General features: G+C 39.3%; 1 protein-coding gene across 15 annotated transcripts in view; it reads right to left on the minus strand.

The window, feature by feature from the left end:
• Positions 1-7,407: 7,407 nt before the first annotated feature.
• The window catches only part of inpp4ab (inositol polyphosphate-4-phosphatase type I Ab), a 76,654-nt gene continuing 61,881 nt past the window's right edge, over positions 7,408-22,180 (minus strand). For 9 of the 15 annotated variants that reach the window (XM_040051645.1, XM_040051648.1, XM_040051652.1 and 6 more), the window contains one exon: positions 17,242-18,972. In XM_040051645.1, coding sequence (XP_039907579.1) covers positions 18,792-18,972 — 181 coding nt within the window. In that variant the 3' untranslated portion in view covers positions 17,242-18,791. Of the gene's footprint in view, positions 7,911-17,241; positions 18,973-22,180 lie in introns of those variants that run through there. The other 6 variants (XM_040051650.1, XM_040051659.1, XM_040051657.1 and 3 more) reach the window with 1 other exon arrangement.

Genomic DNA, 22,180 nt, shown 5'->3' on the forward strand with positions numbered 1-22,180 from the left:
AGTTCTTGTTTTTTAAAGCTTTTAAAGATAGAATTACATACATTAGTTCTTTTTCCACCACTAAAAAAAGAACAGTTCAAAGAAATCATTAAAAGCCCCCAAATACCATGAGATTCATGCCCATGGGTGAGTAAACGTTTCAAAGGTTTTTACAATCTTTGACCGACCAAAAGTCTGAAAGTAACTCACATTCATGTTCTCTGGGTAGTCTGACTTTCCGCAGTAAAACCCTGAAATGATAAAGATTAAAAAGGTTGATTTAAGAGGTAGTCATGCTCATTTAGCCTTCCCACCCTGGAGTTTCCTGTTAGCAGCCTGTCATCACTGTTCCTGTTGGTAAAGCTACCGATTATAATTTTTAGAAAGGATGCCATAACATAACTGCTGACTCTTTAGAGGGATAAAGGAGTTTTTGGAGAGGATTGTTAAATAGTTCTCCTAAAAATGGGTAAAGAGAAAAATAAACACTATGTACTATGGACAAATCAATGCATTCAACTGTTACAGTCAGTGTTTGCCTTCACACAGCTACATGTATTTAAAAAATATATTAAAACGCTCATCAATGGCTATTCCTTCCGTTGTGTCAGTGATACCAGCAGATGTGCTTGTAATGCTCCAGCTTCTTGGTGAACACAGGGCAGGAGTGGGTATGTGGGTCACCCAGGAACACCCGAGCATCGTGACAAAGAGCAGCACATTAGCAGGAAGGATTTGAGTCATTTCTGGAGCGCTACCAGCACGCATGTCGAATCGCCTTGAAGTTTTTGCCCTCTCCCTCGTCTCTGAGCAGAAATACAGTCAGGACCGTAGGACCTCAGCAGTAACATGCTGGTGTTAGGGGCGCGGCCCTGGTGGAGAATCACCACTTCACTGGGTGTGTTCCTCCACGCCATCTTCCTGAACATCCTGACCTGGTGCAGCATGAGCATAAGAGCACTGTGATTTGATGGGACTCTGCTGATATTTAGCCCAGATCCTGCAGTTATAGATGTGCAGTTTAAAAACACATATAGACTAAGTAATAAAACACAAAGTGACTCTGTTTCTCTACAAAATTCTCATATGAGTACAGAAGCTCTTTACAATTAATGATTTATTTCTATGTGACAAGTCAGGACTGATGGTTGTGCTGGCATTCAGGGTTAGGCTTGGCAGCATGAGTACAAGTATGACGTTTGGGACACTCTCATCTACACCTTCTAGAAATACGTTAGGATTAACACAGCTAAATGACAGGAATGTCTAAGATGTTAACACCCCCTGTGCTACAAAGACGCCATCTTTTAACCCCCATGTGGCAATTTCAAAAAAGTCTTATGTTTATAACTGCAGAACTATAGAGAGATAAATCTTTGAAGAACCACAAGCTGAATTTCATTTGAATAGATCAACTTATTTGGTATATGTTGTCATTCATGGCACAGTTTAAGAAGAAATGGCAAATTTGTGGGGAAACAACGAGAAAATTATGAGCTAAAAAAATTTACACTCATAGGAAAAAAGTCTAACTCTTTTAGAAAATTTTATGGGGAAAAATGACATTAAAAAAACAAAACAAAACAAAACCCGTTAAATTGGTTAAAAAGAAAATGTTGGTTAGCAAGTTAAAATTTGTTAATTTATGAGAATGATAAATTTACAAAAATGGAAAATGACAAACTTATGAATAACATGCAAATTTATGAGTAAAAATGATGCATTAAAAAAAGTAAATTATGAGGACAAAATAATACATTTACAAATTTTTTTTTTACAAATTTACAAGACAAGAAATTGTAATTTGGAAATTTGTGAGAAACGAAGTGTAAGTTGGAGGAAAAACTGATCTACTTACAAGGAGAAAATATGAATTTATGAGAAAGACAAACATGCTCATAGTTTTTAAAATGAATTTGATACTTTAATTTAAAAACTTGTTTGTTTGTTTCCTCAGGATTGGTCCTCCAGCCATTCATTTTATTCTTTTTCACCATCACCTTCCACATACACCTTAACTCTTCGATTGTCACCACTTGTGTGTTTGAGATAAAGTAAAATTCACGTGTATACAGCCTGTTTTTATTTCCTATTGAACTTAAGAATCCCAGGTTAAAGCACAGCTGACGTGACTTCCGTCTCTACGTTCGTTACTCGGTTAGTGCTACTATCACAAACAGCCTCTCTGGAGCCAAACTGCTGGATTAAACAACCCGCGACCTTTTGTATACCCGTTTTTGTCGGTAAAACTCTAAGTAGCAGCCGCAGCCGCTTCACAATCCATGCTAGGTAATGACACGGTTGTCATGGAAACAAGACTCCTGCTGGGGTCCTCCGCTGGAAGGTCCCACCGCTGACCGCTTACCAGGGTTCCAGAGAAACATCTTGAAAGCCCTTCAGAAAGCCTGGAAAACTGTTGCGCAAGAGCACTTCAGAAACATATTTTAAAAACTATTAACAGTCTGGCTGCTTGGAAGCAAAGTATGAAGAAGTCAGGACTGAGCTGTTCGCCTGGCTTTACAGCGCAGTGACTCCCCCGTGTGGCCAGATGGGTCATTGCAGATAAACGGCAGCCTGAGTGGAAAACACAAGCAGCCATAAAATCAGGGGCTGATCTAGAGAAATTTTCTTAGGGTGGCACGAGGGTGGCGTGGAAATCAAATGGGGTGGCCAAATCAAAGCCTTTAAAACACACACACACACACACACACACACACACACACACACACATGTGCACGTGTTACATATGGTTAAAATGATTCAAAGGAAGTATGTATACGTGTTTAATATAAATGTAGCCTATAATTTAATTATTTTCTGTAGCAAACACAAGTAAACATTTCAGTTACATAAAGTTTGTGAATTTTTGGTTTTTATATACTGTATAGCCTGTATAATAAATAAATATGTAGCCCAATAAGTATAAAATCCAGAAAGCTACACAACATGGGGCAGTTCATTTACAAACACATGTCTAAGTAAAGTTTCAAACTGTTTTTGTTAGAAAAAAATCTAATTGATGCATGCTTAAATTTACACAAAATGTAACAAACCTACACCGCCATGAACAAAAATTTAAACCTAATTTTTCATGACTTGTTGCGTTAACCCTCTGAGGTCCAAAATGTAATTCGCCATTTTTGACTACTTTTGATTTGACATTTGTATTTCACCTTCAAATTGTTCTTTTGTTTATGTTTGGTTTTTTCCTTGCTTGTATCATTCTTTTCACCTCAGCCTCACGTGTGAATTTACAGTTATTTTTTCATTGACATATTGAAACATAACACAACTGATCTGAAATCACACAAAAAACAAAAATCCTAGTAGTACTTATATTTTTTTTTACTGTAAAAACCACAGACATATTTAGTCAATTATTTTCACAACTTGAAATGCAAATATAAGTTGTAAATTTTGAAAATTTCTGCACAACTTTTCTAAACAATAAAGTTATATACAACTATTTATCTAAAAATGTAGCCACTCCTTCTGGAACAAGAAATAATGCGTCCGTGCTGTGGGCCGAACCATTTGTTAATGGGGGAGGGGGGTATCACTATGTAATATATTCCGTTTTAGAATTTACATTCAGTGTTAACTGTTGCTAGGCCCAATGCTATCTTGTTTTAATAAACAACACTGTCATATGCAAAACTAGGGTGGCACAAGACCATGCCACCCTTCTAGATCCACCTGTGACAGATATTGCTGATTTATTATGTTAAAAGCAGAGCTGGATAAGAATTTAAGCATTACCTTGTGATGGGAAGATGTTTTGCAAAAACTAAAAAGTATTTAGTTTTTGAAATAAATATGCAACTAAGTTTTTTTTTGTTTTTTTTTTTTTTTTAAAGGATCAATCTAAATTTAAGCCCAGACTTTGACTCTGCCACTCCAAAACCATAATTTTGTGGTTTTGAATCATTCTGAGGTGGACTTTTCAGATCATTGTCCTGCTGTATAACCAGTATAGGGACTAGCGTGTTATTAAGTAACGTGTTACAGTAACTACGTTATTATTGTGGTAACGAGCACGGTAACTAGTTATTATGCCAAAATCAGGAACGAGTTAATCGTTACTGGGATTTAGATAGGGTCGTTATTCGTTACTTCGTGTGCATCGCGGAGCTTCCACAGATTCAATAACGTTAGCAAGTGGTGGAGGCCAGCAGGTGGATGAAGGAAAAGGGAGGCAAGAGGAGAGACCCGAAGCGGCCGCCGGTCCAAGTGTCAGGTGAACTGAACTTCAGGTAAGAAATTATAACCTGCAGTCCATCTGGGTCAGATACCAAGTTTAGGTGGAGTTTATTTTCGTTATGCTGACTTTTTCGTACTGGGTACTAGCATGAAGGAGTTTCTATACAGCTGGGTGGGTGCTATGTTACTGATGTTGAACTTTATTTTGTTCATAAGGTTCATTATTAGAGTTGCCAGCCGTCCTGTAAAAAACAGAATCGTCTCGTATTCAGAGAAAATATTTCGCGTTTCGTATTGAGGTGAAGAGGAATGCAGTTTGTCCCGGACTTCAGCTACAATGAAAAAGACACAAAGCTGGAGTTATTCTGTGTCTTTGCTGCACAGCTGCCTCTTCTTCTCTCATTCTCTCCCCCTCCCTCTCCTGTTTCTACTTCAATCATGAAACTGATCGATGATCAGCTGATCGGCTCTCTTGTTTGTTTATCGCCCACTTTGTGCCAGAAAGAGGAAACCAGTGGATGTAGCGTTAAACAACAGCAGCACGTTTAAGCTTGATCAGCTGTTGTTAGAATTTATTTAATATTAATTTCTAGTATCAGCTGATGTTTGCTGGAGCCACAGCTGTAAAAGCTGCTGGTCATGATATCGGTTTGGTTATATGGTGAGAGGGAAACATGAAGATGAAACCAGGAGATGTCCTTACTGAATCATCAGAGCTGAACAGGTGATGGAGAAACAGGTTTACCTTTTAGGTGACATGAATGAGTTGAAGGGAAGTTATGAACTGTTTCTGAGAGACAAATAACACCAGGATCCTTTTTTTTATGTAGCTGACAGCTGATAACTGTGCAGGGGCGTCTAGCAAAGTTTTGCCAGGGGGCCAGGTAGGACATTAACAGGGAGAAGGGGGGCACAGAGAAATACTTTTCTTTCTTATTCTCATTTAAAATGTCTCACTTTAAAAAAAAATAATTATCTGAGTCTTACAACAAACGATCGATAGATTGAAGCATATATACCATCAGAACAGTGTACATCACTGTCGCAACAGCATTTGTTTTCATTCAAAGGCTTTATGATTTTTCCTATAATGGTGGGCCGGTCTCTAGTCAAAATGCCCGGGACGATTTTTTTGTCCCAGTCCAGCCCTGTATGCAGCTCATCTGCAGTCTGGTGTTACCTACATCTTCCTATTCAGAAGGCAGAATTTCTGAGTTCTGAGTACAATCGAAAGCACCACGACTGCAGTTTTCATGTTGGATGTAAAAAGTGCACATGACGCTGTGACGTAGGCTAGAATCATGGCAGTGGTCAATGACGGTCCAGGCGTGGGATTTCTCTCGGGGAAATGTGCACATTATCTTTTCCTTTCTATTGGTAGGTGGCACAGTGCACTTGTGGCAAGTAAGCAAGCTAGAAGACTGGCAAAGTTATGGAAGCAACACATTAACAAGAGAATTCTGAGTAAAACCAAAGTTACTTTCCCTAGTAACTAGTTACTTTGAAAGTAACGAGTAACTTGAAGTAACTGAGTTACTTTTAAGTAACTAGTAATGTAACTAAGTTACTAATTTAAAGTAACTTACCCAACATTGTGTATAACCCAAGTGCTCTTGAGCTTCAGAGCATAAACTGGTGGTCAGACATCCTCCTTCAGAGCAGAATTCAAGGTTCCATCAGTTACAGCAAGTCGTCCTGAAGCAGCAAAGCAGCCCCATCACACTACCACCACCATGTTTGACTGTTGCTGTGATGTTCTTTTTATGAAATGCTGTTAGTTTTATGTCAGATGTAACGGGACTTAAACCTTCCAGAAAGTTCAGTTTTGTCTCGTCAGTCCACAGAATATTTTCTTGGGGATCATCAAGATGTTTTTAGTAAATGTGAGACTGAGACAAGCTTTTGTGATCTTCTTGGTCAGCAGTGGTTTTCTCCTTGAACTCTTGCATGGAGGCCATTTTTGCCCAGTCTCTGTCTCACTGTTGAAACATGAACTCTGACCTTAGCTGAGACTAGTGAGGCCTGCAGTTCTTTAGCTGTTGTTCTGAGTTCTTTTGTGACCTCCTGGATGAGTCGTCAATGCGTCCTTGGAGTAATTTTGGTGGGCTGGTCACTCCTGGGAAGCTTCAGCACTGTCCCAAGTTTTCTTTATGTGTGTATGTCTCTCACTGTGGTTCACTGGAGTCAGAAATGGCTTTGTAACCTTTCCTAAACTGACAGATGTCACTGGCTTTGTTTCTCAGCCGTTTCTTTGCATCATGGCCTGATGTGTTGGTGTTTGAGATCTTTTAGCCTGTTTCACTTTGTCAGACAGGTTCTGTTTAACAGATTTATTGATTCAGCAGGTCTGGCAGTAATCTGCCAGACCTGCGTTCTACGTTACTACGTTCCCCGGGGGGGGGGGTCTAGGCGTTAAGGGGGAAGCAACAAAAGTGACCGGGTCAGAAAAAGGAGACAGGGAGGCAAAACAGTTAAATAAAACAGGTTTATTGAAGTTATTCAGCTAAAAGAGACGGACAAGCCGTTATCACCATAAAAGAAACAAACAAAACTTAGGCGTTGGTCAAATAAAGCAAAAAGTCAAAAGGAAAGCACAGCTCACTAGCTGGAAACCACAACACACAGCTCACTAGCTGGAAACACCACAAACACTCAGCTCACTAGCTGGAAACACCACAAACACTCAGCTCACTAGCTGGAAACACCACAAACACTCAGCTCACTAGCTGGAAACACCACAAACACTCAGCTCACTAGCTGGAAACACCACAAACACTCAGCTCACTAGCTGGAAACACCACAAACACTCAGCTCACTAGCTGGAAACACCACAAACACTCAGCTCACTAGCTGTACCCACACAAAATGGCACTCTGGCCCAGAGCTCACCCTGCTCTGGGCTTAAATACCCTTAATTGCTGATGGGAGTCAGCTGTACAGGAGGGAAAGGTGGCACCTCAGGCAGGAGGTAGTGGGACACGCCCACACAGGCACCCTCAGGAGAGAGGCCCTGCTAGGGCCGTAACAGTATGGCTCATGAAACTGAACTGAAAGCTTTCCAAAATGTGGTTAATCACATTATTAATCAAGGGGGTGTTACTTTGTCCCCCCCCCAAAAATCTTCAGTGCATTGGGAAATTAACAAGTGCAAATATAGGTTTATTAAAACTAAGTCTGTTTGTATTTGTTTGCATTTGTATTCATTTGGACAGAAGTCAAACACAGTTGCAGATTTTCTGATATTCTTCATCTTTATTGTAGAACAGAAATTATGCATCCTTCATATCGATTACATCAGTACTGGAAGTGGAAGTGAGGCAGTGCTTTTCTATAATAAAAAATAAAAACATTTCTAAGCAATGTGTACAGTACCTAAAAACAGTCATTCCACTAAGGTGGTTTTTCGTCTTTATTTTTCAGGACGGAGCTACTGTTTGTTAGTGTGACATTCAGTCACTCAGTCTACCTCCACGATAATCTAATCTAAAACCTCTACAGCAGGAACCAGGCCACATGATGGTGAAATTATACAGTCTCTCATCACAGTATCTTCACTGTACTCAGTTTGATCACATAGCAGTCCTCTGATCTCCTCCAGTCAGGTCTCCACTTTGCCAAAGGTGCCGTCGGGCGGTCGGTAGTGTCTGGGGAAGGCCTTGAGCTGCAGCGAGTTAAACGCGTACTTTCGGCATCCGACGTTCTTCACAGTGTTTTCTCGCCTACAGCCCTCGCTGAGGAGACAGGAGGAGGAGGAGACAGAGGGGAGAGAGGGCGTTCACAGGCAGAATGAGAGCAAAAGGAAAAAAAAAAAAAAGCAGAAATGATGACTTGTGCACATGATGAGAAGAAAAGATGAAAATGATCATTCAACCATGAGTGCAAAGGACTAATAGTTCTGTTAGAGGACACACGTCTCTTCATATGAAGTCAAAGGGAAACTCTTGTTGATGGATTGAAATTCTGGGATAAACTCAATTTTGTGAACTTGTAAAACTAACACTATTTTCAAAAGGAAATGGATTTAAATATTAAACAAAGTTAAAATATTATAAAAATCTATTCTATTATTTCTCCTGGTTACCATGAAAATTAAAGGTAACTTTAGTTGTGACTCCTCAGCCTTTTTTTTTTTTTTTTTTTTTTTTAAACCAGAGCTGTCCACATAAGGTTTGAACGTGACTGAGAAGTGCTCACTGTGTGGTCGATTTCACTTCAAATGGAACCAAAATAAAATAAAAATTTTTTAAATCACATTATATTCAGTAAGACTCAAAACTAGAGACCAGTGAACACATTCCTGATAGTTTTGTGATTATGAAGCAGGAGATTGAATGAGAAGCAGGGTCAATTTTGTCACAGATGTCTGTAGAATGACTGATTTTTATAGGCACAGGAGTAGAAAGAATGCAGGTTGGAGCCAATGGATGAAAACATGTTTTTCATGTTTTATATCTAATCTTTATATCAATCTAATCTACCATGCAGACAGGCAGTCAGATCACTAAATGTAATGACAAATGACAGAAAATAAGACTGAAACTTTAATTTAAAAATGTTTAACAAAAAAAACAAACAAACAAACAAAAAAAAAAAAAGCATCTGTCTCAACCCGAGAACACTAACGTCAGGTAATTTTCACCAACGTGATATTAGCTACGTGATTTTCATTGCGGTGCATTGGAGCCTGGAGGGTCCCGCCATGACGCCTTTATTTTGTTTTGAGACGTTGCATAGAGGTTACGTAGAGAAAGGAGAGTACTGTTGATGTTAAGTATGTTTTAACAGTATATCAAGTAAAATAGACCCAATGTTAGTGACAAAAAAGCACATTAGGGTTCAAGGGTTAAAAAAAAAATGTATTTTTTTATTATATAAAAAAATAAAAAAAAGCCTATGGATTATTTCACAATAGCAATTCCTGCTTATGACCAGCGGAGGTCAGTAAGTTTACACTCTTTCAAATTTACTCGAGAAAGGCTCAGGTGAAGCAGTCATATTTTAAAGCAGGCATGGGGGAACTCCAGGCCTCAAGGGCCAGTGTCCTGTAGGTTTTAGATATCACCCTAGGTCAACCCATCTGAATCAAATGATTAGTTTGTTACCAGCCCTCTGGAGAACTTCAAGACATGTTGAGGAGGTCATTTAGCCATTTGAATCAGCTGTGTTGGATGAAGGACACATCTAAAACCTGCAGGACACCGGCCCTTGAGGCCTGGAGTTCCCCCACGCCTTAAAGATCTCTGGTTTGAGACCAGGAGGAGAGACACTCATCCTCAGGGGGGTCACAAGCCAGGCAGCAGCCCAAAACATGTTTCTTAAACTGATAAACAGCATGACTGCTGCCGAATTAAAAAAAAAAAAAAAATCCATTCATAGACAACAAATACACATTATGACACATGGACTGACAAACACATGAATAAATAGATAAACAACCTCTAAATTGTCTGCTAACAGCTGGATAATCACATTTGTCTCTTTATTCAGAGCACAGCTGAAGCATGTTCAAGGATAGCCAGGTAGAACCTGACACCGTTAAAGCAGGTTAGAATAAGATGAGAGTGCACAACTTTAAAGACTATAAAATATCACACGGTTTACATTCTGCAGGTGGATGCAGGAAGCATTTATTTGAGCAGGAAAAGGGGAGGTTTTCTGGGGTTCGCGATACTCAGCGAGATAAAAAGCCTTTGGACGTGAACAAGAACAGAAAATCTGGTACCATGATTTCCTGCTGTTTGCTAACTTAAACAACAAGAGAGCCACAAAACCAGTGCAAGTCCTTCAAAACGAGGTTTGAAAACACCTGCAAACAGAGAAGCAATCAAATCCACAGCTAACAGTCACAACACAACAAAATACATATAAATATGCATATCACAGGGAACTCAACAACAGTCATGTTCAGCTGTGACCAAGAGTAATGACAGCGTGACAGTTATGGCACAAGCATTATAATAATCAATATATACACACTCTACTTTGGAATAACCGCAGACTATATATATATATGTATACATATAGCAGACAACAATATGATAAATAAAGCATTTTGGCAATACAGGCATTTAAATATAGTTTATCTACAGCAGTACAAATATATTTTCTGATATATCTGATTTCCTAAAAATAAATAAATAAATAAAGCAAAGGAAAAGGCAAACTGATGTTTTCTCTTCAGGTGGATAATATAACATTAGATTTATTTTTGTAGGAAGCACTTTAGGGTAGTTACACCTGCAGGTATAGTGGGACTCAATGTTCAAAGTATCTGAAACCATTATCCCTCACTGGCATTTAGTCTTGATCAAACTTCCACAACTTTTTACCATTTCCCAATAATACTTACATTCCTACTGCTCAGCGATGATAAGTTTTGATATTATTTTATTTTTGAATAAATGCTAAGCTCACAGAGGTAGTTCAACAGATGATAAGAAAGCAATAACCTTAAAACTAATGCTAAAAACCTCAAAAGCGGCGTATAATCACTTAAATTGAGACAATTTGTAGTTGCATTGTTGCTGGATTTGAGCTAAAAAAAAAAAAAAAAAAAAAAAAAAAAAAAAAGTTGACTCCACACTCACATTAGCATGCTAAGCTTCCGCCAGCAGATAGTTAGCTTTAGTTAGCTATATTGTTTATAAAAAAAACAAAAAAACAAACATATTTTATATTAATTAAAGATTTAAAAAAAGAGCTTTAAGGGTGCTGGTGGATTTTCAAAATACCTTTTGTAGCTTTTCACAAAGCCTTTTACTCAGCTTTATTTTTAGTCTTACTGGAAAACATTAAGCTAGCTTACAGCTAATAGACAAAATGGGTAAAAAGGAATAAAATGCTAGCCTGGCTGAGTTCAAAAGAAACAAAATCCACCAACCAGCAGCTTTAAAGACTAAAGGCCCTTTCCTTTATGAGCAAAAAAGTTAGGACACAACATAAAATGTAAATAAAAACATATGATGACTTACAAATCTCATAAACTCCCATTTTCTTTACATAGGAAAAATATGTTTAAACTGAGAAAATGTACCATTATAGATGGGCAGAGTTTCTCAGAAGTAAATGGACTCTCCCAAAAGTCTAAAAGTTAGTCTCCTCAGTTCACAGATATTTATAGACTGCTAAAGCAGAGGGGATGCTGCACAGCAGTAAACACTGCCCTGTGTCATGTTGCTACCATCAAATTCAATTTAAGCTAATATTTTTATTTCTCATTTTAAACTTTGTATGTTTTCTCTGTTGTACTGTGAATAAAATATCAATGTGAGATTTACAAATCATTGTATTCTGTCTATATTCACATTTTACACAGTATCCCAACTGTAATTACATTAACAATGTAAGATTGTTAAATATTTAAAGAATAAAAACAACTTTTAGTTTTATAAGATTAGCTAAATTAAGCTAACTAGCCGCTTTATTAAAAATGGTACCAATCGTCTCACTAACCTTCCAGGAAGTAAATCCCCAAATTTAATATTATTCTTTTAATATAAAGCACAAGACTGATATTTTACTGAAATTACTACACGTATACTGCATTTCCTGTGACACAAAACATTTCTCAAAGCAGTCTGAAAGATGTTCAATATTTTCAGGATCCAAAAGAAAGCATACAGGAAGGATCATTTTACTGTAGTATGCGACTGTTTAGAGGTCATCAGCATGGGTAAGCTCCCCAAAGGAAACTATTTTAGTCTGATCCATTTCCATACTGGGTCGATCTTAATGAGGCAGAGCCTCTGAACTCTAGGGAGGCGACCGATGCTGATGGTTAGCTTTACAAGCAAAGATATTGATTTTTACATTACAGATTTCCAATATGTAAAACAATCTAAGTGCTTCTGGTTTCTAACACAGTTTCCACATACATTGTTAAAGAGGACCTACTATGCTTGTTTCCAGCTCTATGATTTTATTGGCGCACTGTATTAGAGTAGCTATGGATGGCTCACAGTTCAGATATACTTAATATTTCACAGAGGTCCCTCAGTTTATCTTCTGTCCCTAACTTTCTCTTTAAGGCTACAGTTACACAGGCCTAGAGACTGGTCAGCAACCCCTGACAGGTTTCAAAGGAAAATCATCTATTTCTTGACATATTTGATGAGGTTGCTGGCTATCATTGCATGAATTCAGTTGCAGAGAGGGCGCTGCAACAAAATCCTCTCTGCGATTGCTTTGGTCTGTCCTCGTTCCACGCTCAGTTATCCAGGTAAGAAAAGTCCAGACAGCTGACTCTGTTCATCTGGATGTAGCTTCCCAGTCTTCAACTAGCCACTGCAAGTTCAATGCCTACAGTTGTAATAATTTTGGTTGTGCTACAGTCTGTAACCTTATCCCTAGTGCAACTATAGTTTTAAAACTGAAACCAACAACTTTTACTTTGAAGGCAAATTTTCTGAGTTTCTGGTTTGAATGAAACATGAAAAGTTACAATCTGCTCAGAACCAAAGCAATGACAAGGAGGTTTTCGGTAGGGCACCATATACTTTACAACCTAGCAACAACAAGCAACCCCCAGCAATCAATCACCAACTGGTTAGAGAATACACCCTTTCCCCTTCCAATTAGGGGGTAACTAGCCATCAGTATGACTGCATGAACAGGGTTAACAATCAATTTCCACTTGCGACTGCCGACAAGCACTCGCAGTTAGTTAGGGAACCCTAATTTTTCCCTAGTGAACTGTGGTTACCAGGCATTGGCAACTGTTCTCTAAGCCTGCGTGATTGAGACCTAAGAGCACCCTCACCTGAAAGTCCACTTTCTTTGAATAGGCCAGTATCGGGAAGCCTGCTGAGGGGTAGCACTGAATGCTTTGCGAGCTGTACTGTTAGTGCCTACTAGACTACTTTCACCGAAGTTTTTCTCCTGTGTGAAAGTTTTTTAATAAGAATTCCATTTAATATGAATTTCCTGTCACAAAAGCCCTTTTTCCATTAGTACCTATTCGGTTCGTCTCAGCTCAAAACAGCACGACTTGCCTCAAATCGTTTTTTCCCCCATTACAATCGAGTACCACCTACTTTACTTTATTTATATAGCACTCTTCACAGGATAAGAACCACAAAGGTGGACGTCGAGGCAACGATATACCTCCTGCTTGGTCTGTGGCTTTTTTCCAGACTCTGGGACCACAGAGTTGCTTTTTGAACCCATTTTCCTTGTTGCCGGGTTTTAAAAGTGGCAGTTTTGATTTTCCTGAGGGAGACGCTCTAATGATTCATTGAGTGACGTCACTGACGAGCCAATAGGTGGCATGCAGTCTGTTGATGTCACATTTTTTAGATCGCCCTGGATCGCTTGGAACCCTGAGCGAGTAGGTGCTTTAAAAAAAAAAAAAAAAAAAAAAAAAAAAAAAAAAAAAAAAAGCCAGTACCTGGTACCAGGTACTACCACCTAATGGAAAACCCAGTAAATAGTAGCGAGACGACACGAGTAGGCACTAATGGAAAAGGGGCTATATATATATTTAAAACTAAATAAGAAAAAAAGCAAAGTAGGTCCCGTTTACTTCATTCTCAATATAACCAAAATATCATGGAAGCCATGGAGTTAGTAACTGGGAAATAAGGCTCTTCATAATAATACAATGATATAATTAACAGTGGGCATATCAAACATCAAAACAACATTCTTATAGGAAGCTCTATTAAAAGTGCATAAAGTTAGATAAAATCAAGAAGATGATTAACTGATGATCCAGTGGCTTAATTAGTTGGCATATATTTTTATTATTTTAGCCATTTATTAAACATGAATGCCAAATATTTGCGTTTTTAATGGTAAATTTGCTATTTTAAAAATATGTTAGTAAGCAAATTATCTTTTTGTTCTGGACTGTTGGCAAGGTAAGACTAGAAACAACAGTTAATCAGCTAACAGAAATCATCACACTGGGATCTTTATTTGACACAAGAATGCCTGAAACAAGAGGGACACACACTGCATTGTGTATTGGTCCCTTGTTTCTAGGATGCATAAGCCAAAATAAATGCAGACATCCCATCTTTAATAGCCTAAACTCTTTGCATCTTAACACCTCACATTACTCATCAAACACTCTACTGTCTCTATAAAGCTCATGTAAACATATCGGCTGGTACAGATAAATGCTCTAAAGGGTTCACAAGCTGCAGCAATGCAAACACATTTCCCCTGAATATCCTACAATCATACATTCCAGTTACAAGCTGCATCCTGAAGTACGCAGAGATCAGTTCTGTCAGTCGGCGAGACAGAGCTGATCTCGACTGCATTGTCCTGAAAGCTGCAGAGCAGATGTGGGTCGAATCGCTGACTTACTGCATCTATTTTGGCACACTGGGACCAATTAAAGTGTTTGAAGAGTGCCATCGCTGGCCAGTCTCAGCCTCTGGGCAGGTGAACACCAGGATGTGACTGTGTCTTATAAATGAACTGAACCCATAAATAACACTCAGCCAGACTGGAAAAACCTGAGTCCATGAAGAGATAAAAGAATGACAAAACAGCCACTCATGCCTAAACTTTAAACTTGAGAGGGTCACTTTAATGATAATGAGCAAATCCAGGCTACAGGACTTTTTTTTTTTTGGCAGTAAAGACAAAAGATAATTAAAAGTATTCTGGTTAATTATGGGTCATATTATTGCTGTGTAGTCTGACTTGAATTTTAACTGATCAAAGGGGTACAATTCAAAAGGTTGCTTTTAGTTAAATATGTGATTCTTTTAATAAATATTACTAGCATTAGGAGCTAATACTGTGATGGCGATGACGGCGACATCCTGCCAGACGTACGAGCCAGGATTAATGAGGCCTGGATGAAGTGGCGTCAAGTCACTGGTGTCCTGTGCGACCGATGAATGCCCGACCGCCTCAAGTCAAAGATCTACAAGAGCGTAGTGCCCCCTGTGGCCCTTTATGGATCAGAGTGTTGGCCAGCCACCGCAAAGCACGAACAGGCCCTTCACACAATGGAAATGCGGATGCTGCGATGGTGCCTGGGCCTGACACAATAGGACCACGTCACGAACATCGACATCCGGAAGCGGCTGGGCATTGCACCAATCACAGAGAAGATGCAAGGAGTGCAACTGCGATGCTATGGGCACGTGGTCAGAAGTGATTAAAACTCGGTGGCAAGAACAGCACTGCGACGGCGACCAAGGGGCAGACCAAAAAGGTGATGGATGGACCAAATTAAAGACAACGTGAAGAAGATCAGCGCCGACCTGAACGACGCCCTTGGCCGTGCCAAATGAAGGCGGCTTTGCAGAAAAGCAGACCCCGCAGAGTGGGAATAACGCTAGGAGGAAGAAAAAGAAGAGGAGCTAATACTGTGACTACCTGATAAATCAAAGTTTTTGTTCCATTTTTGGTCTCCACCAGCTCATGGGGGAAACAGCTGACACTAAAGAGCAGCAGGAGAAAAGTAAAACAGTAAAGCTGTGCATTGCAAATACAAAACACTGGACTCAAAGACAGTAAATTGTGCCACTAAAGTATAGGCCTGAACATACCTACATACCTACCTATGAAAGGCAGAAGAGGAAGTAGTTCCTTCCAATGTAGACAATCCGAATGATATAGTTTCTTTCCACTGTGTTCCTGTTAATGATGAGCTACAAATTTACCCTAAATTACTAAAATATCGATATTTTAATACGAGAATCGATTCTAGAACATAAATGACTGGTATCGGAGGAATCGATATTTCAGTATCGATCCGCACATCACTACTAAATGATTATTATTTTTATTTTGCTAACTTTTACAGCAGACATTTATCATATTTAGACTTAAATTAAGACCAAATTAACTGCAAAGACATTTCCAGTGTATTGTTATTTATTTTAAGGCAGCTATGTGGTTGCATCATTTCAAGTAGTTTTCTTTTTCAAAAGTCTAGTTGTTCATTTTATTCCAGTTAACTAAATATTTTTTTCCACATCTATTTTTTAACACTGGTTTGAACGTAAAAAATAACAGCTTTCACATTGACGTTACTTATTTTGGCACACTCTACACTCCATATAAGACTGTTAGATTGTTCCGTCTAATAGCGACAATATTTCAGCTTTTATGATTTTATTTTTATTTTTGTGGGTGTGCTAGGAGTTCGAAATAATTATTTGTCTGCTTGTACTTGTGCCAATACGCATTTAGTCGACACAGTTCAGAGCAGTATTCCTGCTCAGTGAACTCCTCTTTTGAAACGGGTCACACATGTCACGGGGCTTTTTGTTTTAGGCTAAATGAATGTGAGCAAGCATAGTTTTCATATCAGCAGCACAAGTGTTTAATGTCCATCAAGTAAACGGTCAGTTAATGGGTTCAGTTCATTTTTTCTGATTAAACAGGGCTATCAGGTGATTCCTAACACTACCACTGCCTCACATAAACATTTCAATAGGCTGGATCTAAACAAAGACAGAGACAGACCCGGATCTGCTGGAAAGTGCAAAAGCTCAGGCAGAAGCAGGAAAATGCTTCCACCGTCTATAAAGAAGCAGGAAGACCAAAAGAAACAAAAACAAGCAAATGCTGCCTTAAAAATATATATCTAAGCAAGCGCGTACTTGCTTCATTTTGGCACGAGATAAAAGCTTTAGGTTCCTCCACATTAGCGTGTAGGGCAAGTGCAAAAGCACATGGAAGACAATGATAAACCAAATGTTCCAGAAAATGTTTTGATGATATAAGCTGTTTGCGCTGAGCTTAAATCATGAATAAAATAATCATCTGATTGCTACTGTGGGTCTTTCCTGAAAGCAAAGTTTAGATATCATCTGCTTATCCTTATAGACATTATACACTCTTTACAATAAACTGTTACCTTCCACCAGTGAAGGGTAAGGCAGAGTACTAACTGACCATCACAAAGGAGCAAAATATGTCCATCAGAGTGCGCTATACACTAAGAAAGAAGTAATACACTCTCGTTAGGCAGTACTGGAAGTGGATTTGGATAATCCTGTGAGTTACTAAAGGTAATATCTTAATGTCTTTTAATGGCTTTGTGTTATATGTTCGCACGGAGCCAGCCAAATTTTTTTTGAAAGTCCTCTTTTCGGCAAATACCGTCCACGCGGACAAAACTGAGCTTTTTCAGAAACACTGAATCTGAAAATCGCAGCGTTAGTTTCTGTAAAGTCTTAGAAAAATGCATGTTTGGTTAAACCTCAGTAAAGAAAGCAGAATTGGAGATTTAGGACGTCGTAATGGTTAAAATTTAGTATTTCACATAAAAGCCCAAAAAAAGGATTAATCACGTGGCAGCGTTTTGGACTGTAGTGACAAGTGAATCGTGAGTTTAAAACAGCAGTGTCTGCTATCTTAATCCTGGACAAAAAAAAAAAAAAAAAAAAAAAAGGGAAGAGAAGAGAAGGAAATAATCTGGGTAATTTCGGCTTGTACACGTGGACGAATATGATCCTAAAAAAACACATGAATGGAATCATGTAGAATTCACATTCAGCAGGCTTAGTGTGAACATGGCATGTGGCCTCACGCTCAAATGTAGGCAACACAATTAATATATCAGGAGTGTCAAACAAGTGGGATAGAACTAGGCCAGTAAGACCTCAGGCACACAGAACTAGAAACCAGTTGGTGAATCCCTGGCAACCACAGGTTGCTAGGGAAAAATGTGCATTACTGAATAGGTTGCCAAGTGGTTGCAAAGAAGTACACGGTGCTGCGCTACAAACGTCACTGTTGTAGCTGCTACTGGATAGCCAGGAGTCACTCATATTTTGCAAGTGAGACAACTTGTCTGCAACTGCTTACTAAGCAGCAGTGAAACTGAAAGGTGTAAAACTTGTAATAGAGACGAAAAAAATGTCATCAGAACATTTCAAAAGGCCCACCAAAGTGGGTGCTGCACATTTTTCCATAACTATTGGTGGTTGACAGGCAGGGGTCTCTAGACCTGCAAGACTGAGGACGTCTTCTCGTTGTACTCTGTCCTTAACCTCCGGACACCCGAGCTCTCGTTAGGGATGCATTTTTAATTTTTCTTAGCGATTTACGATTAGCTGGACCTAATCTTAACTCCACTATTTCTTCGACAGCCCAACAGAATAAAGTAATCATTGTTTTTTTTTAAAAGATAAACACTTTATTAAGAAGAATGAAGAGTAAATATGTTACCATATATCCCTGTATGATGATGCAGGGTATCAGGAGTTCAAGATATCACAGAGAGTTTATCAGATTTATAAATCAGATCAATTCATTACATTAAGGACAATTTGGAGGTTTAGGGGAGTGGGAAGAGGTTAGCCTTCTGGTCCTGTTAGGATCATACAGGATTGGGTTAGTGGCCCACGAATAAGATGAGTTTGACACCCCTGAGCTATGACAGGTTTTTAATAGAAAAAAGAAAAAGATGTTTAAAGAATAGAAAAGAAAGAAAAAGCCCAAAGCGTGGCTGCTGATAAGTGGGACGTAAGTCGCGTACAGCCCTTAGTGAGGGTGGGACAGTGTGTGTGAGCTGATTACACCCTCTCACAGGTCAGTGGCACAGTTTCAGAAACACCCCGGGGAGTCAGCGTGGAGAGTCCCCGCCCACCCTCGCAGTACGTTTGACATTTGGTCACTTCCAGCGTAGAGCCGCTCGCTCAGCTGCAGCGCAGTTTGGCCAGGAAGTAGGCCATGCTGAGGAAGATCCACACCACCAGGAGGTTGGGGCTGAGGGCCAGCAGGGGCAGGGAGTACATGAGGCTGGGGTCCAGCCGGAAGTCACGCACTGGCAGCAAGCCGCTCAGGTTCTTCTGGATCACCCCCTCCCTCGTGCCAATGCTGCCGAGCCACGGGGACGGGAAGAGGAAGAAGAGGAGAAGGAGGAGGAGGTGGTTGTGTGAAGCAGCAAATAAGGCAGGGGGAAGGAGGGAGGAAAAGAGGGGGAAATAAAGATAAGAAGAGGGACGGAGGAGGAAGGAGAAGAAATAAGGAGGAAATTGCAAGAAGGAAGGAGGAAAGGTGAAGGAGGAGGCCAAAATAAACAGATGGAGTGTGAGTGCACACAAGTGCGACGGCAAATTAACACGTGACCCAAAAAAAAAAAAAAAAATCAGAGTGACAGTGAAGAAGCCACATCCACAATGACCGGAGGCATTTTAGACCAAAATAAAAGCAATAATATCAAGGCGACGACAAATGGGCGGACGGAGTAGAAATCAACAACACAACAACCCCGCAAAAATGAGCCAATCACAGGAGCAAAACAGCAATCATGTAACGGGAAACAAGAGGAGGAGGAAACAGGAGGAGGAGAGAGAAAAGAGAGAAATTAAGAAAGGGAAAGAAGGTAAGAAAACACAGCAATGGCTCTCCATGTTTATATACTCTAAGACATGGGTGGAGGAAGGAGGGACAGATGGAGGGAAAAGACTGGAAAAAACACCCTTTTATTGAAGGAGTAAAGCTTAAAGGAAGAACTTCAGACTATAAATGATAAAGATGGCGTCCTATTAGAGGTAACATGCAATAAGGGTGTCTTATCCATTTATTTCATCCACTTTAAACCACTTAGTGCAGATAGCTGGGGATAAAAGAGGGAGTGAAGGGGGCCGATATCTCCAAGCATTGTTTAGCATGCTTCTGAGCTCCAACATAATAAAACAAACTCTAAAAATGATCGGATTTCATGCGCGTCGGCTGGTGAGGAGGAGGAGAGGAAAAAGGGGAGAGGAAGAAAGGTGAAGAGACATCATATCATGCGAGTATCTGCAGGACTTTATTGTAGACAGGCGTGTTTCCATCTTTAACAGAAATATTCACAACAGGAAGTCACACAACCGTCGACAGAGAAAGTAATAAACACTTTCAGAGGCTTTTAAAGGAGAAACACTGACTGTCCTCCAGCAGGAAATCACATAAATATCAATAATGCTCCGTTCAGGAATACAAATTCCCAGCATCCCTCGTGTTTCCTGGGTTTTTTTTTGTAAATGAAAACATTTCTTTTAAAGGAGGCTGAGTGAGAGTGGTTAGAATTTTTAAGAAGAAAAACTTTAAGGTTAAAGATAAATGCACCAAATAAATGGCAAAGAAATGTGGCTATTTCACAAGAAAATCACATGAACTGGTAAATTTACCAGAAAAAAGTGGCAAATTAAAGAGTTAAATGTACATTTACAAGAAAAAGGGTTGCAAACAACATGCTATTTCACAAGAAATTTAAATTACATTAACGGATACATTTAAGTGATAAATGTTGTAAATTTACCAAGATAAGTGGGAAATTTGAGAGAAAAGTGACAGATTTCCAAGAAAAGTTACAAACATATACAAGATAAATGTGGAAAATGAATAAAATGGCAAATTTCAGAGGAAAAAGTAGCAAATTTACCACAAAAAAATGAATAATGTATGAGAAAAACTCTGTATCTGCGCCTCTGTTTTTCAACTCTAAAAGTTTGAGTTTTTACTCCTCTCACTCAGACCCTTTTTTGATTTATCTACTTCCTTTAATTTATTTAGGTTTTTTTTTTTTTTTTTACCTTCAGTGACCCTAATTTGCTGTCATGAACAGAGAATGATTGTTTCCATAGTAACAATGTGGGGTGAATTCATCCAAAAAAAAAAAATCTTAAGCAAATGAAGGAAAAGAAAAGCCTAGGTTTTTGACTTTATAAAGTATAGAATCAGCGTTAGTTTACAGTAGCATTTGCCACAAAGTCGAGCCCAATGTTTCTACAGGCTAATCTTCTTTTTAAGGCTCTTGTAGCCTACTTTTGCTTCTGCAAGGCGCTTTGCGACCCACCTCCACCCCAGCTCTACCTTTATCTGGTGTTCCTGACTTCAACCCTGATCATTTTTATTTATTTATTTATTTTTTAAAAACACACAGAGGCAAACGAAGTCCAGTTCTTTTACACAGGCAGAGATTGTTTTTGGAAGCGATAAAATGAGGATGGGTGAAGGAACTCTATGGCAGGTGTTTTGGTTACACAAATAAAGGAAAGACAGTTGAGACAAGTAGACTGATGTTCAAACTGATGTTTAGACAGACAAGACAAGAACACAGACCAACAAACACTCGACATAACCATTAAGAGGACTGAGTAGCAGTTGGGTAGCTCTCTTCTCCATGTAAGCGTCCTTCTTAGGTTTAAAAAGCATCAAAAGTTACTGATAAACTTTGAGAGGAATCTGCCGGTGAAGTGAGGTAACCAACTGAGTCTTAACTCATTCGAGCATCACCTTCGAGACAGCCTCTAGCTCGCCTCGTTATGCAGAGGAAGCAGGTGATGAGTTTTCAAACCACACATGGGCAAAACTGATTTTAGAGATTCAATAAAGTAAAACACTGAATCTGAGAAGCTGTGGATGTATTTCTCTAGAACTGCGTAACATCAGCCAAGCCATGTCTCCACATTTTAAAGTGGACATTTGTCCTTCTGAATTTTGAGAAAGTGAGAAATGTGCTTGTCTGTGGTTCCTGTTTGTAATATACATGTAGACGGGGGTACTAACAAGCATCACTGAGGCACCTTGGCACAAAAGAAAACTTTGACATGCACTGATGTGTGGACGCAGAAGGAAATGATATATCTCTTTTCTCTTACACACGTGTGACAACAAGGACTGAAAAATTAAACTGACCAAGTACCTCAAACGTCTGCCTGAGGCTGACTTCAACAGTCACCATAGACTGCCATGCTAAAATGTCCATCATTACAGCAAAAATAAACATGTTTACAGACTGGTTTCAGTCTCTTTAACCAACAACTGCATGCGGCTGAAACTGGCTGCTTTGACGTGCAGACTTCACCTCCACTAGTCTGAAATGGAGCCGCTGACAGTGTTTGTGCTGATGTTCTGACAGGACTCAACCAAATATTATGGAAGCATGTTATCGTCCCTGAAAAAGCAATTTTCATGAAATTTAAAAATATTTTTTTCCTCACAAGCCTGAGCTCCACGCAGCCATTTCTTACTGCATGACAGACTCAAGACAGAGGTCACGGAGGCAGCAGTCTGAGCAGAGACGTCTGGACTTTCC

Source organism: Simochromis diagramma, unplaced genomic scaffold (assembly GCF_900408965.1).
Source record: "Simochromis diagramma unplaced genomic scaffold, fSimDia1.1 OVJJ01000107.1, whole genome shotgun sequence".
Taxonomy (NCBI): Eukaryota; Metazoa; Chordata; class Actinopteri; order Cichliformes; family Cichlidae; genus Simochromis; species Simochromis diagramma.